Below are 12,830 nucleotides of genomic sequence, written 5' to 3'. Positions count from 1 at the left end.
ACACATCCAGGTTGCTATTGAAATAAGTGCTGCAATGAGTTTAAGGGTGCATGGATCTTTTTGAAGTAGAGTTTTCTCTAGAGAGATGCCCAGGAGTGGGACTGCGGGGTCATGTGGTAATTCTATTTTTAGTTTTCTGAGGAACCTCCATACTGTTTCCCCCAGTAGCCTTACCAACTTACAATCCCACCAACAGTGAAGGAGGGTTGCCTTTTCTCCACACCCTCGCCAGCATTTGTTCTTTGCAGATTTTTAAGTTATGGCCATTCTGACTTGGTGTGAGATGTTACCTCACTGCAGTTTTTGATTTTCATTCTCTAATAATTAGTGATGCTGAGCATTTCTTTCATGTGCCTATTGGCCATTTGCATGTCTTCTTTGGAGAAATGTCTATTTAGGTCTTTTGCCCATTTTTCGATTGGGTTGTTTTTTGTTGTTGTTGAGTTGTAGGAGCTGTCTGTACATCCTGGAAATACTACTCAGCCATAAAAAAGTACAAGATAATGCCATTTGCAGCAACATGGATGCAACTAGAGATTGTCATACTCAGTAGAGTCAGAAAGAGAAAGACAAACACCGTATGATACCACTTCTCTGTGGAATCTAAAATGTGAAACAAATAAGCCTACCTACAAATCAGAATCAGACTCATGGACAAGGAGAACAGACTTGTGGTTGCCAAGGGGGAGGCGGCTGGGGTAGCGATGGAGTGGGAGTTTGGGATTAGGAGCTGCACACTATTATACACGGAATGGATGTGCAATGTCCTGTTGCATACCACTGAGAACTATATCCAATATCCTATAATAAAGCATAATGAAAAAGATTTTAAGAGTGTGAATCACTTCGCTGCATACAGAAATTAACAAAACATTGTAAATCAACTATACCTCAATAAAAAGTAAACGTTAAAATATTTACATATCTACATATTGACATAAAGATTTTGTTTGTTTTTTAGGGCCACACCCGTGGCGTAAGGAAGTCCCAGGCTAGGGGTCGAATTGGAGGTGCAGCTGCCAGCGCAGACCACAGCCACAGCAACGCCAGATCCAAGCCACATCCACAACCTACAGCACAGCTCATGGCAACACTGGATCCTTAACCCACTGGGCGAGGCCAGGGATCGAACCCACATCCTCACGGATACCAGTCGGATCGTCTTCCGCTGAGCCACAAAGGGAATTCTGACATAAATATTTTCAAGTTTTCGTGTGCTCACCTTTTTGGGATTCTTCATTTCGTTCTACAAATCCCAGCTTCATCCTGCTATCCCGTCTTACAGTGCACTTTTGCTGGTGAATTCTCTCAGCTTTGCTCTGTCTATGAAGAGCATTTTTGTCTACCTTTTTGAAGATATTCTTGCCGGATAAACAATTCTTTCAGCGCCTTGAATTTGTCATCTGACTGTGTTCTGGCTTCCACTGTATCTGGTCAAAGTTCAGGGTCATTTGTGTCACTGCTCCCCTAGGTCACGAATGTTCTGCAGCTGCTTTAAGACGGTTTCTACAGGTGGCTTCCAGCACTTCGGTTACCACATGTGTAGATGCGCGGTTTCTCTTCTTTTTTCCTCCTTCTGGTTATTCTGCTCAGAGTTCACTGAGATTCCTGAACCCGGATGTGGACATCTCTCGCCAGCGGTCTTGGCCATCGTGTCTGTAAGCTGCTCTTCCGTCTGTTTCCTCTCACCCCCGCCTCTGGGACCCCACCTCGTGCACGTCAGACGACAGGTCGGTGTGCCGCACATCTCAGAGTCCCATCTCATTTTCATTCCTGTCTCCCTCGTGTTTCCGCTTGGATAACTTCTATTGATTGGACTTCAGGTTCACACACGGGTCCTTCCCCCTGTGGCATTTAGTCTGCTACCAAACCATGAGGAATATTTCTTTCTAGCACTGTGGCTTCTCTCTTCCTGTGATAGTCCTCACCTCTCCAGGTAGGGTATAAGCCTCACCAACGAGATTTTTTTTTTTTTGGGGGGGGGGGCATCCTGTTGCATATGGAGTTCCAGAGCCAGGGTTCAGACCGGAGCCATAGCTGTGACCTGCACAGCAGCTGCAGCAACGCCGGATCCTCAACCCACTGTGCCAGGCTGGGGACTGAAACTGCCCCAGCACTGCAGAGACTCCGCCAGTGTCACAGTGGGAAATCCTAGATTTTTAAATATATTTATCATAGCTATTTTTAAGTCTCTGATAATTCCAACAGGTCTATTCCACTGGCTCTACTGACGCTGTCCTCTCAAGGCTAAGTATCGTATTTTCTTTCTTCTCTGCTTGTCTTTTAGGTTTTGACTGTAAAGCAAACACTGTGTTTAAAACCAGTGGAGGCTGAAGTAAAAACATCTGCCCCAGAAAGAGGCACATGCTTTCTCCTGTCGGGCCCTAGTTTGTCTCAGTGAACCTGGGCTCTGGACTTTGCAGCAACATTAGTTAGACTTCACTCGTGCCGGCTTCCCTTGAAACCGAGTACTCAGAAGAGTCTGCAAACCTCCTTACACTTTACAGCTAAGACTTGCCTTCAAACTGTAGAGCTCTTTCTGCTTTATAAGCAGATTTTTGCATGACTGGCTGCTCCTCGTCTTGCCATCCCACTGCCCAACCCTTAGCCTTTGAAAGGCAAACCCTGCACTTGGTGAAGGCGCTTGGGGCTCCAGACAGAGGCCCTCAGCCTTCCTGTCTCAGCCTGGTCTCTGGAGTGCCGGAGGGGTGCACCTGGTGATCCGGGGCTGCCTGGAGAAGGGCTCTCAGCTTTTCCGCTTGCCAGCCCTCAGGACCTCTGACCTCCTCGACGAGGAAATGTTTTCACTTCCAGAGCCCCTCCTCTGACTTCAGAGGCATGTTGCTTGAATCGCTGGAGTCCCAGAGAACCGCAGGTGGACTCCCTCGGCTCTGCTGCCCTGCTCCTGGCTTCCGCACACCTACTCCAGAGCAGGGGAGGCCTGTGCGAGCTGCTGGAGATGTGTGGAGGGACCGGGACGGGCTCTGAGACTTCCAGCCTGCCCGGCTAAGAGCTGCTGTTAATACTCTCAAAACCTCTGGTTGGTTCCTGCTCTCCTGCGAGGAGTGCAAACAACTGCGGATCCCTGCTCTCTGAGGAATTTATTTAGTTCATCGAGATTCTCTGAATCTTAGCTCTCTGACGGATTTTCAATACTATGATTTTTGCATATTAACCGGATTGTTTCAGTACTTAGGGTTGGAACAATGATGTCTTGTGACTTACACAGCCTAATCAAAGATGGAAGTCCAGCAGGGAAATATACGCAGTATCGAGGGCAAGAAGGGGAGTCCAGAATCTTTTGTAATTGGTGCAATTTTTGTGAAAACCATGGTTGGTATTAAGCACTTTGGTTTAGAAACTGCCGTCAGGCGTGGTTGTAGTACGTGTTGTCAGGGAAACAGGGACCTGAGACAGAGCAGCAGATATTTTTTTTTTAAAAAGCCAAAAAAGGCTGAAAAAACCAGCTCTTTTGCTGGGCTGGGCTCTGCAAGGGTCCATGCCATGCCCTGCAAAACGGGCACTGAAGTCAGTTTCACAGGGGCCACCTGTTTCGGCAACGCTTTCCAGGAACACAGTCTCACGGTTACACATGTTCTATTTGTGCTTCAAGCTACAGAGCCAACGGCCCCTGTGAAGATACCACGGACTGCAGGCCTGGCTCTTCGCGCTCTGGCCCGTTGAGAAAAAGGGTTCCACACGACATGCAAGCATGAAGAGTGAGACAAGCCAAACCGGGGGACCCCGGATTGAGAAGCCGTGGGTCCACCGTCACGGCCCACTAGGACGCTGACTCTTCCTGTGTGGTTATTTCCAAAGTCCCGAGTGTTCGTCCGGAAAGACAAGCTTCGTCTTAGACTGAGCACTGCTTCTTCCACGTGGGGCCCCAGGGCCAACACACATCCGACACCCGGGGCAATGAATCTGACAATCTGGTCTGCGGCCCACAGAGCACTTGGAACGTGGCCATCAGGTCACAGTAACTGCGGAGGCTTCGGCTTGCCTCGGGGACAGAGGTTGGCCTTCATGGTTCCCACTGACTTACTTCTACATAGCTATTTATAATACCGCTTTCTCCTCAAATTAATCGTCATTCTGCCATGTCATAAAGATCAGAGTTCCTGTTTCGGGTGGCGTAAAAGTGTCTTCGTGATAAGATAAGACGTGAGATCGCTTTGGGAAAGCAGAGGCCCTCATTTCCCCTTCCTCTCTTCCACTGGCGAGGACGCACATTCTCCTGTGACCGCGAACTCACTTGCTCAAGCTAGCACACACACTAGCACACCAACGACCGTCCAGCTTGCACTTGTGCAGAGAGGAAGTGGAGTCCTCCTCCTCCTCCAGCGGAGGCTGATAAGCAGGTAGCGCTTCCTGGGAGAATCTGGGAATCTCACAAGTCTTAGTTTGAGCTTTCTAAGGTCCACGCTCGTCAACAAGTTTAATAAAGCAAAATTGTTTTAAAGTCATTTTTCCCACCAGAGATTCTGGGAAACGTCATTCCTACAAGCATAACAAATGGCTCACACTTCAAAGTTTCTTTCTTCTGCAGAAACAGAGTCAGGTTACACAGAGTCACCCACACTGAGTTCATTCCTTTGCCACTGAGCTATGTCGAAAGGACAATTTCAAAGTAAGAACAGTCAGTTCCTGCCTCAAAACGGTAAAAGGGTAAACAAGTCACTTGGTTTCTAAGATATAAGAGCTGAAACCACAGCATCACAGAAATCGTGATTGCCTCAGTTTTCTATTATTCTACTTTCATGATTACCAAATACTTACATTTCATATTTTCCCATGTGTGCATCTGTCAATTTCCATGACTCTTCTCTTACATTACGAGAACCTGGGGCGTGGGCTCTAGGCCACAGCCCACAAAGGCAGGCACGGTGGAGTCTCCTGAGGTGGCCGGGACTCTGTCCCCTGTGCCCCTCCCACCCCGCACGCCTGCCTTTTGAGCTGCTTGATTTAGGTCACACAGACACAGCAGGTCTGAATTTAAATGCTCGAGGAAACAGTCAAAACCAGAAGGCAGGCTATTCGGCCTGGACACAGTTCAGCTCTGCAGCAACTGAGTGAACACGACTGCGTCTCACTTGGATAATAACCCGCAACAAGGAACTGGCCCAGAGCAGAGCTGTGAAACGACAGAGTCCTTTGCAATGTGGCTTTGCCTGGATTACACACCCACAGCACCGCCAGCTCTGTTCCCAGCAGCTGCCGTTCCTGCCCTCCTTTGTCAGGAAAGTTCACTCAACTTCTCTGAGCCTCAGCTTCTCGCGCAGTGGAAGGAAAGGACCGCGCTTCCTCTCCATGAGCTGGGAAGTCTAGCTGGACGCCGCCCGGCCTTGAACGACGCGGCACGCTGGAGAGGATGCTTTTGTTGTTTTCTTCTTTGAGTGTGAATGCTATTTTTTTCTGAAGGTGAAATGAAGGCCCTGCTCTTTGAGATAAAAATGGTGCTGGAAGCTTGAAGAGCAGGAAACCCTTGATTTTCATCTTACACGGTAAAATGGTGCTATGAGCTTTTCTTTTCTTCTTTTTAGGGCCACATCTGCAGCATACGGAAGTTCCCAGGCTGGGGGCCAAAGAAGAGATGCAGCTGCCAGCCTACACCACAGCCACAGCAGCGCTAGATCCTTCAGCCACTGAGTGAGGCCAGGGATCAAACCTGCATCTTCACGGATATTAGTTAGGTTCTTAACCCGCCGAGCCATAATGAGAACTCCAACTATGAGCATTTTTCCCCCCCAACCATGAGGTTTTATTTGTGAATACATGAGTTCATTTCGGAGAAAACTCAGGGCTGCCGTGTACCCTGCGTTTCTCTAATGTGAATCCTATCTGCAGTCAGAGGGCTGAATTTCAACACTTTTGCCAAATTCACCTCTGGGGGATCGTGTGACATGTGAGATGTGCACTGGTTTATCACACAGCAGGCGGTGGGTGCTGGTTACAGGTGTAACTGTCACCTCCCGCAGAAAGCATTAAGTATGCAGGAGGGGTGACTGGCCATGGGAATTTATAGGAAGGAAGACACTTCTTGCCAGAGATATCAAAGCATGAGACCTGGGAAGAGAAGCAGGCTTTTGCCTCCTGAGGAAGGTGGAAGCCCCTGCCAGGCAGAGAAGAGTGTGGGTTGAGACACTAGGAAGTAAAAGCACAGAAGACTCTATGGTAGAGAATGTCGCTCAGGATAAAACGGGCCAAAGTGGAGGGAGAGACATTGCAGGCTGGCTCACTCAGAGCCATTGATGAGGGCTGTCCTTGCAAAGTAAAAACACGTCCCTGATTCACCTCCGAGTACCTTGAGAACCTCGTGTATCAGGTGTGTTTCAGTCTGTAGTCACAACAACCTGTCAGCTGCATTACTTAGCCCTCCCCAGAGACCAGGGAACCTTCCAGAAGTGGCACCCACCCACAGACGCTACAAGGCATGGTCCCCAGAGAGTGCAGCATGTAACCCCACATGGCTGGGCGACGTTCCACTCCAGGGGACAGTGGACCAGGAGCTCCCCAAGGTTCCCAGGGGAACTGTAAGCAGCACCTTTGGGGTCGTAGGTGGGAGAGACAGGGGGTGGGCAGGGAGGGGAGACTGAGATCGGGAGCTGGCTTGTGTCAACTGTCCCCCACTCCAGCACCGGCAGCTGAGCCCTGGCTGGACTGTTTGGGGCGAGGCTGCGAAGGGCATCGCGGGGAGAGATCCCCACACCGCTTTCCCTTCCTTCGTGGACCAGACCCCATATTGAGAGTTCCGAGCAGGACCGGGAGAGTGAAGATGGTCAGAAGTGGGCCAATGAAGAGAAAGAGAGAAAACAGTATCTTTTAGCCACGAACAATGCAAGGCAATCTTAGGAGGGCAGCCTCGCTTGCACCTACACCTTAATGCAGCAGTAAGTGTTACTTCCACGTTGCCATCACAGCAGCAAGTGCGTGAACCTGCTTAACATGCCGGAATTCTTCCTGGAGAAATGAGTGTCTAGAAACAAAAGACCAAGTGCTTCCAGAGGTGGGATTTCTTGCCACTATGGAACATTTGTCTAGAATCTAATCCTTCCAGAGCTGGACAAACTGCGACTCGTGTAGCAAACCCGAAAATGTCCCAGGCAGAAGAAACCCGAGTGCTAGTTACGAATAATGGTTACTGACAAATGCAGACTATAATTCAAAAAAAGAGAAACAGGTGTGCAGCAACCACAGGCATTTGCTTGAAAGACGACGCCTTCTAAACACGGCTACGCGGCAGGAGAGGCAACCGCGTTGAGCAGCTTGGGGCTGCAGGCTGTCCTTATTGAAAGTCACTCTGACTCAAGCGCACTTTGGCGCCAAGGAAACTCACCTGCAAGCAAATTGCCAGGTTCACTCTGCAGCCAAACGAAGTGCTGACGGCCCGCGGATGGAGGCCCAGGTCTTTGAACAGTTTTGAGAAGGACTGGGTGAGGGCTATTCGGGGCCGTTCTTCTGCTACGACCACGCAGGTCCGCACGCGGGACAAGTCCAGGCCTCGTGCCTGAAAATAACGACAGCAGGAGCAGGTCAGCCCTGTGCGCCAGACCCGCACAGCGACAGAAACTCCACGCAGATACTCATTGCGGGGCTCTCTGTGTCCACACCACCAATCGAAACACTCTGAAACATGTCTCTAAATAAAGAAACCACCCGTGTTAGATTATTGGCCCATCAAAGACGCCACTACAAACACTACAAACATATTTTTAATAACACGAGAAGCATGATGAGCAGCACTGCTGAAGGAAGGCAAGGTCTGGGGGGACAACTAAAGGGCAGGGTTTGGGGAAGAACAGAAGCATCTGTACACACCCCTCCGCCCACGGACACACAGGAACTCGCATCGGAGAAACGAAACCCCACTTTTAAAGCGGAATGGAAACCCGAAGTGCCGGGGCGCCTTCGAAAGGACAGCTCCCCTTCTGTGTCCTGAGACCTGAGATAAACTGTCACGACAAAGCACGCCCAGCTCAGAGGAGCAGGAACGCAAGTGCCTTAGGCTTAAGGCTCCCCAGGCGAAGCCAAGGGCAAGCAGAGCACCTGGGAGCAGCAGGGAAAAGCGAGGCCCGAGCTGTGAGGGCCCTCGAGAGCTGACCAGGGTCCTGAACCGAGAACCGAGACTGCCCATGCAGATGGTCACCAGGGAAAATCAAAGTTGGGGTAACACAAAGGCCCGTTCCCACATGTGGGTGTTTTGGGAGGCAAAGCTGGGCCCAGAGATGGTGCCCCTGGAGCCAGAGATTCAAAATATGGCTCTAAAGTTCACTAAACGCAAGAACCCGGAAAGGGTGCTGAACTTTCCTCATCTGTATAATGGAGACGACAGTGGACCTATTTCAGGGCGCCTCCGCAAAGGTTAAAATAACCGTTATGTCAGGGGCCTAGAAATCACTTACTGTTTCAAGACATTTCCTACGCATGCGCCTACGGGGCCAGTTCGTGAAACAGACTCGCTCTCACAGTGTAACACGGGCAGACCCAGGTGGTAACTGTGTCGCAGACACACATTTCTTTTCCTACGTAAGGACATGTCGCCAAGCAACAGTACATTCATCCACGCAGCCTAGTATCAAAGTCACCGTGCGTCTTGCTTTCCTGTTCGAGCCTAATGCACGAGGTCCGAAGAGGAAAACAAAGTTCAGGCACGAGGAAACACTGCTTTCCTAACGGCAAGTGTGCGCACCCACAATCTGTGTACAGTACGTACACGCACCCACCTCTGAGCGCATAAACACTGGACGGCTGGGATACAACAGGTCCCACGATTACTCTCTGCTACTTACTTGGATAAGGACCACATAATTTCCCGTGAAAAGAACGTCTATCAGAATGGCCCTGGTTTAAATGGAGGGAAATATTACTGTCACATAATACTAACTGAATATCAAAAAGTAAAAACAAACCACTGTTCATTGACTGTAAAGATGAAATTTGGTTAGGACCCACACCTACCAATCAGGTCTTCGAGAGAAACAAAACAAGTGGCTCAATTCAGACCTATGACTCAAACCCCAGCATCGGAATAAAACTAACTGCACTCAAGACTAAACCCCCCAGCGACTGAAGAGGCGGGGTAGGGCCCTCCAAGCAGCCCTAGGAGACATCAATACACTCACTCTGAGCTCTAACTACTCGGGCTACAACGCCAGGTTTCCATGTGGAAACACTTCAACAAACTCGGCTGACAGCGGACCACAGGCGGGCCTTTCTGAGCATCACCGCGGCGCCCCACGCCTGCCCCACTCCCTCCCACCCGGCGCTTTCGGGGATGCTGGCATGTGTCCCAGGCACTTACCTTGAGGGATTCTGTCTGTGAGCCCAGCCCCTTGGTACAAAGTTCCATCACCGAATAGGAGCAAAACGTATCCCGGACTTTGTACTGGCTCACGGCAAGCAGCCACAGGGCAGGGTTGGTCTCCAGCTCCGCGGGCGGGATGAGGATGGACTGGTGCCCGGAGTACACGCTGCGGAGCACACGCACCTATTAACGTTCATCCCGAGTCACGAACCGCTCAAGACGGAAGGCATTCCATGTGCTCAGGAAAATACTTTATTTTAAAACCACACTTGCCCCATTAATTTCTCTTTTGTCTTTTTAGGGCCACACCCACAGCATATGGAAGTTCCCAGGCTAGGGGTCAAATTGGGGCTCAGGCTGCCGGCCTACCCCACAGCCACAGCAACGTGGGATCCGAGCCTCGTCTGCCACCTACACCACAGCTCACGGCAACGCTTGATCCTTAACCCAGTGAGCAAGGCCAGGGATCGAGCCCGCATCCTCATGGATACTAGTCAGCTTCATTTCCGCTGAGCCACAACGGGAGCTCCAGTTTTTTTCTGGAGGATCATTGAAGCAAGTCCTTTGCCCATTTTTAAAACACAATTGGCTTTTATCATGTTACTGATTGAGGACTCTTAAGGCCCTTGTCTGCTGAAAGTGAAGATTCAAAAGTGTAAAAGCCACGCACTCTATCATCAGAGCTGAACACACACTCACACTTGAGGTGGAATGGCACCGCGCCGCGATGCTGTGCCGGCTTTTCTTCTGTGTGAACTACTCTGATCTCGGATGGAACAGCAGAGCAAGTAAAAGCCAGCATTTGCCAGTCGGTCTCAACAATTCTCTGCCGGTTCGGACTCACTGCACAGGCGGGACTGAGCCCATTCCAGCCCCTCTGAGCCCATGCAAGTGCTCCGAGTGCGGCCAGTGTACATTTGCACCAGTGCCTCTCTTCAGGGCACAGGGCTTCTTCGGGGAGGAGACGGCACTGGGCTGAGGCTCAGGGCTCAGAGGAGACACCCCATGAGCGGGTGGCCCCTGAGGCTCTTCCCACCCTCCCGCCATCACCCTGGAGACCCCGCTGAGCAAGGGAAAATCACAAGCAGGAGGCCTGTAAGTAACTGGCGTGCTCCATGGGCGTATGAGAATGAGAACAGCTCTGTGCTTCACAGAGATGCCTCAACCCGACGCGGTGGGCCAGCTGTGGACGGAACCAGCCTGTGAGGCGAGGAGGGGGCTCAGGACCCCTTCCCCACCCCGTGGTCTGCGCTCCTTCGCTCAGAAGCTCCCGGGAGTGGGGACAGTCCAATCCTCTGCCCTTTTTCAGCTTGACAGTCCGACAGCTCACCACGGCTCTCAGGGCACCTCTCTGGTTTGTCAGCAGAAACACTGGCTTTTGAGGGGTGACACACCCCCAGTTTGGGTTTGATGAAGAATGCAGGCTTTTCAGTGAATGAAAGTGACTTGCTGGCAGATGTGTTCTACCTTAGGTTTTAACAATGGATTCCACAAAACTTAAATCCAAGACACATATTTAAAACCTTCCCGTTTTTGTTTTTTTTTGGTCCTTTTTTTTTTTTTTTTTTGCCTTTTCAAGAGCCGCTCCTGCAGCAGAGGGAGGTTCCCAGGCTAGAGGTCTAATCAGAGCTGTAGCCACCGGCCTACACCTCAGCCACAGCAACACGGGATCCGAGCCGCATCTGTGACCTACACAGCTCACGGCCACGCCGGATCCTTAACCCACTGAGCAAGGCCAGGGATCGAACCTGCATCCTCACGGTTCCCAGTTAGATTCGTGAACCACTGCGCCACAACGAGAACTCCAAAACCTTCCCATTTTTAATACCAAAAGAAGCAAGCAGGACTTGGAACCACGTACAATGATTACAGCTGCGGATCAGGGCAAGAAGCAGGTACTGATGTGGGCTGGTGGCAGGGGTGTGTGTGTGTGTGTGTGGGTGTGTGTGTGGGTGTGTCCTGAGACCCTTATTTATTCACTTCCGTAGAATGTGACCCCCGTTCACATTCAAACACAGGGACAAATCTATCCCGGAAAACCTCAATCACGCCTTTCCTACCAGGATAGCAAACTGCTGGACAAGTGACTGCTTTAGATTCTCCGATCGGATGGCCAGCGGCCACCGCGTGGGGAACAAATGGGCCATTCTAGGAAGGCTATTTGATAATCTAGGGGGGATTTTATAAGGGGTGGTTTCCGGATTTTTTGGATTTGACTGAACCCTCCTGAGCAAGGAGATCCACTAAGGAACAGGGCTCGCGGTGCTCAAAGACCGCAAGCAACTCAGAAGAGAACCAGGCCGACTCGACGAGCTTCAAAGAGCTCAGAGCACGTGCTGACTGCTCTCAGTCACAGGAAGAAAGGGTTACTGTGCCCCAAACTTCCACTTTTCCTGGGGCCAGCTTACAGATGTGAGTTTTTTAATGCATGTAACACACAAAATAGCTCATTCCAATCAAGTCCTGTGAAAAGGTATAAGAGTTATTTTCATCGTCAACATATAAAAATCAATCGGATCCCACTGCAATAATTACAACACTCAAAAAATTCTGTCCATTTTCCTCTAAGGTCGTCTGTGGGAAACTGATTTCGGTCTGTAAAGATCACTTTACGACATGGTTATTTAAGAGATGAAACAGCAGTACCGCAAGCACAGCTGCATCACGAACAGCGACACCCTGGTCAAACGCCTGCCGCCTGCAAGCAGCGTCCTATCCATCAGCATTTCCACACAAAGCCCGCCTCGCCCGCGCCTCTGCAGAAACACCCTCTTCCTCGGGGGGCCTTGTACTCCACACCGGGCGCTTTAAAACCGGTCTCCGGGTGTGTGCGTGCGTGCGGAAGCCTGCACACCCGGCCCGTTTCCCCGCCTCTGATCAAGCCCCGCTGCTCTCCACCGACTGTCCCAGAGAGGCTCGGGCGCTGAAGCAGCCTCGCGGCGCACAGAGGCCGCCCGCCCCTCGCGCACAGGCCCCGTCTGCCTCCAGGGGCTGTGGGAGCTGAGGGGTAACCCGCATCCCGCCCTCTCCCCCGCAGACCCCTGCCCAGCCAGCAGCAACCACTCGTGCGGACGACTCCTGCGAGCTGCCGGGGGTTTCTCCCCAGGCACGGCCGCAGCCTCTGCACCAGAGCTCGAGGGTCAGCCTGCACCCCATCCAGCGTGGCCCTGAATTAGATAGAGCTTTCTTTGTAGCCAAGGTGCCAACTCCAATCAAGAAGCCTCAAGGTTGCACTAAACAGGAAGAATAAAATAAGGGAAAATTTACCTGTGCCACATGGATATTAAAGGAACAATCTCGGCCCCAAACGCGACCATACAGCAGGTAACAGCCCAGGACCTGATAACCTTACACCTCACGGATTATTCCTAACACGGATTCCACCTCTGCTGGCTTCAGCCAACTGTACGGAGACTCGTTTTTCCGACACTGGAGGATGAGGACCCACTGCAGGTGCTGCCGCAGCCCCTGGGAGTCTGGCTGAGGGGGGGAGGCCCCGCTGCTGCCCCCCTACCCCACCCCACCC

At 51.2% G+C, this 12,830-nt stretch overlaps 1 protein-coding gene across 2 annotated transcripts in view; it reads right to left on the bottom strand.

Moving 5' to 3' along the window:
• DIP2C (disco interacting protein 2 homolog C) overlaps window positions 1–12,830 on the bottom strand; it is a 330,049-nt gene that overhangs the window by 31,131 nt on the left and 286,088 nt on the right. For both annotated transcript variants that reach the window (XM_047754739.1, XM_047754740.1), the window contains 2 exons: window positions 9,302–9,470; window positions 7,337–7,507 (listed from right to left, as the gene is read on the bottom strand). In XM_047754739.1, the coding sequence (XP_047610695.1) occupies window positions 7,337–7,507; window positions 9,302–9,470 (340 nt within the window). The remainder of the gene's footprint in view (window positions 1–7,336; window positions 7,508–9,301; window positions 9,471–12,830) is intronic.

Source organism: Phacochoerus africanus, chromosome 12 (genome assembly GCF_016906955.1).
Source record: "Phacochoerus africanus isolate WHEZ1 chromosome 12, ROS_Pafr_v1, whole genome shotgun sequence".
NCBI lineage: Eukaryota > Metazoa > Chordata > Mammalia > Artiodactyla > Suidae > Phacochoerus > Phacochoerus africanus.
This window is presented reverse-complemented; position numbering and strand designations above follow the sequence as displayed.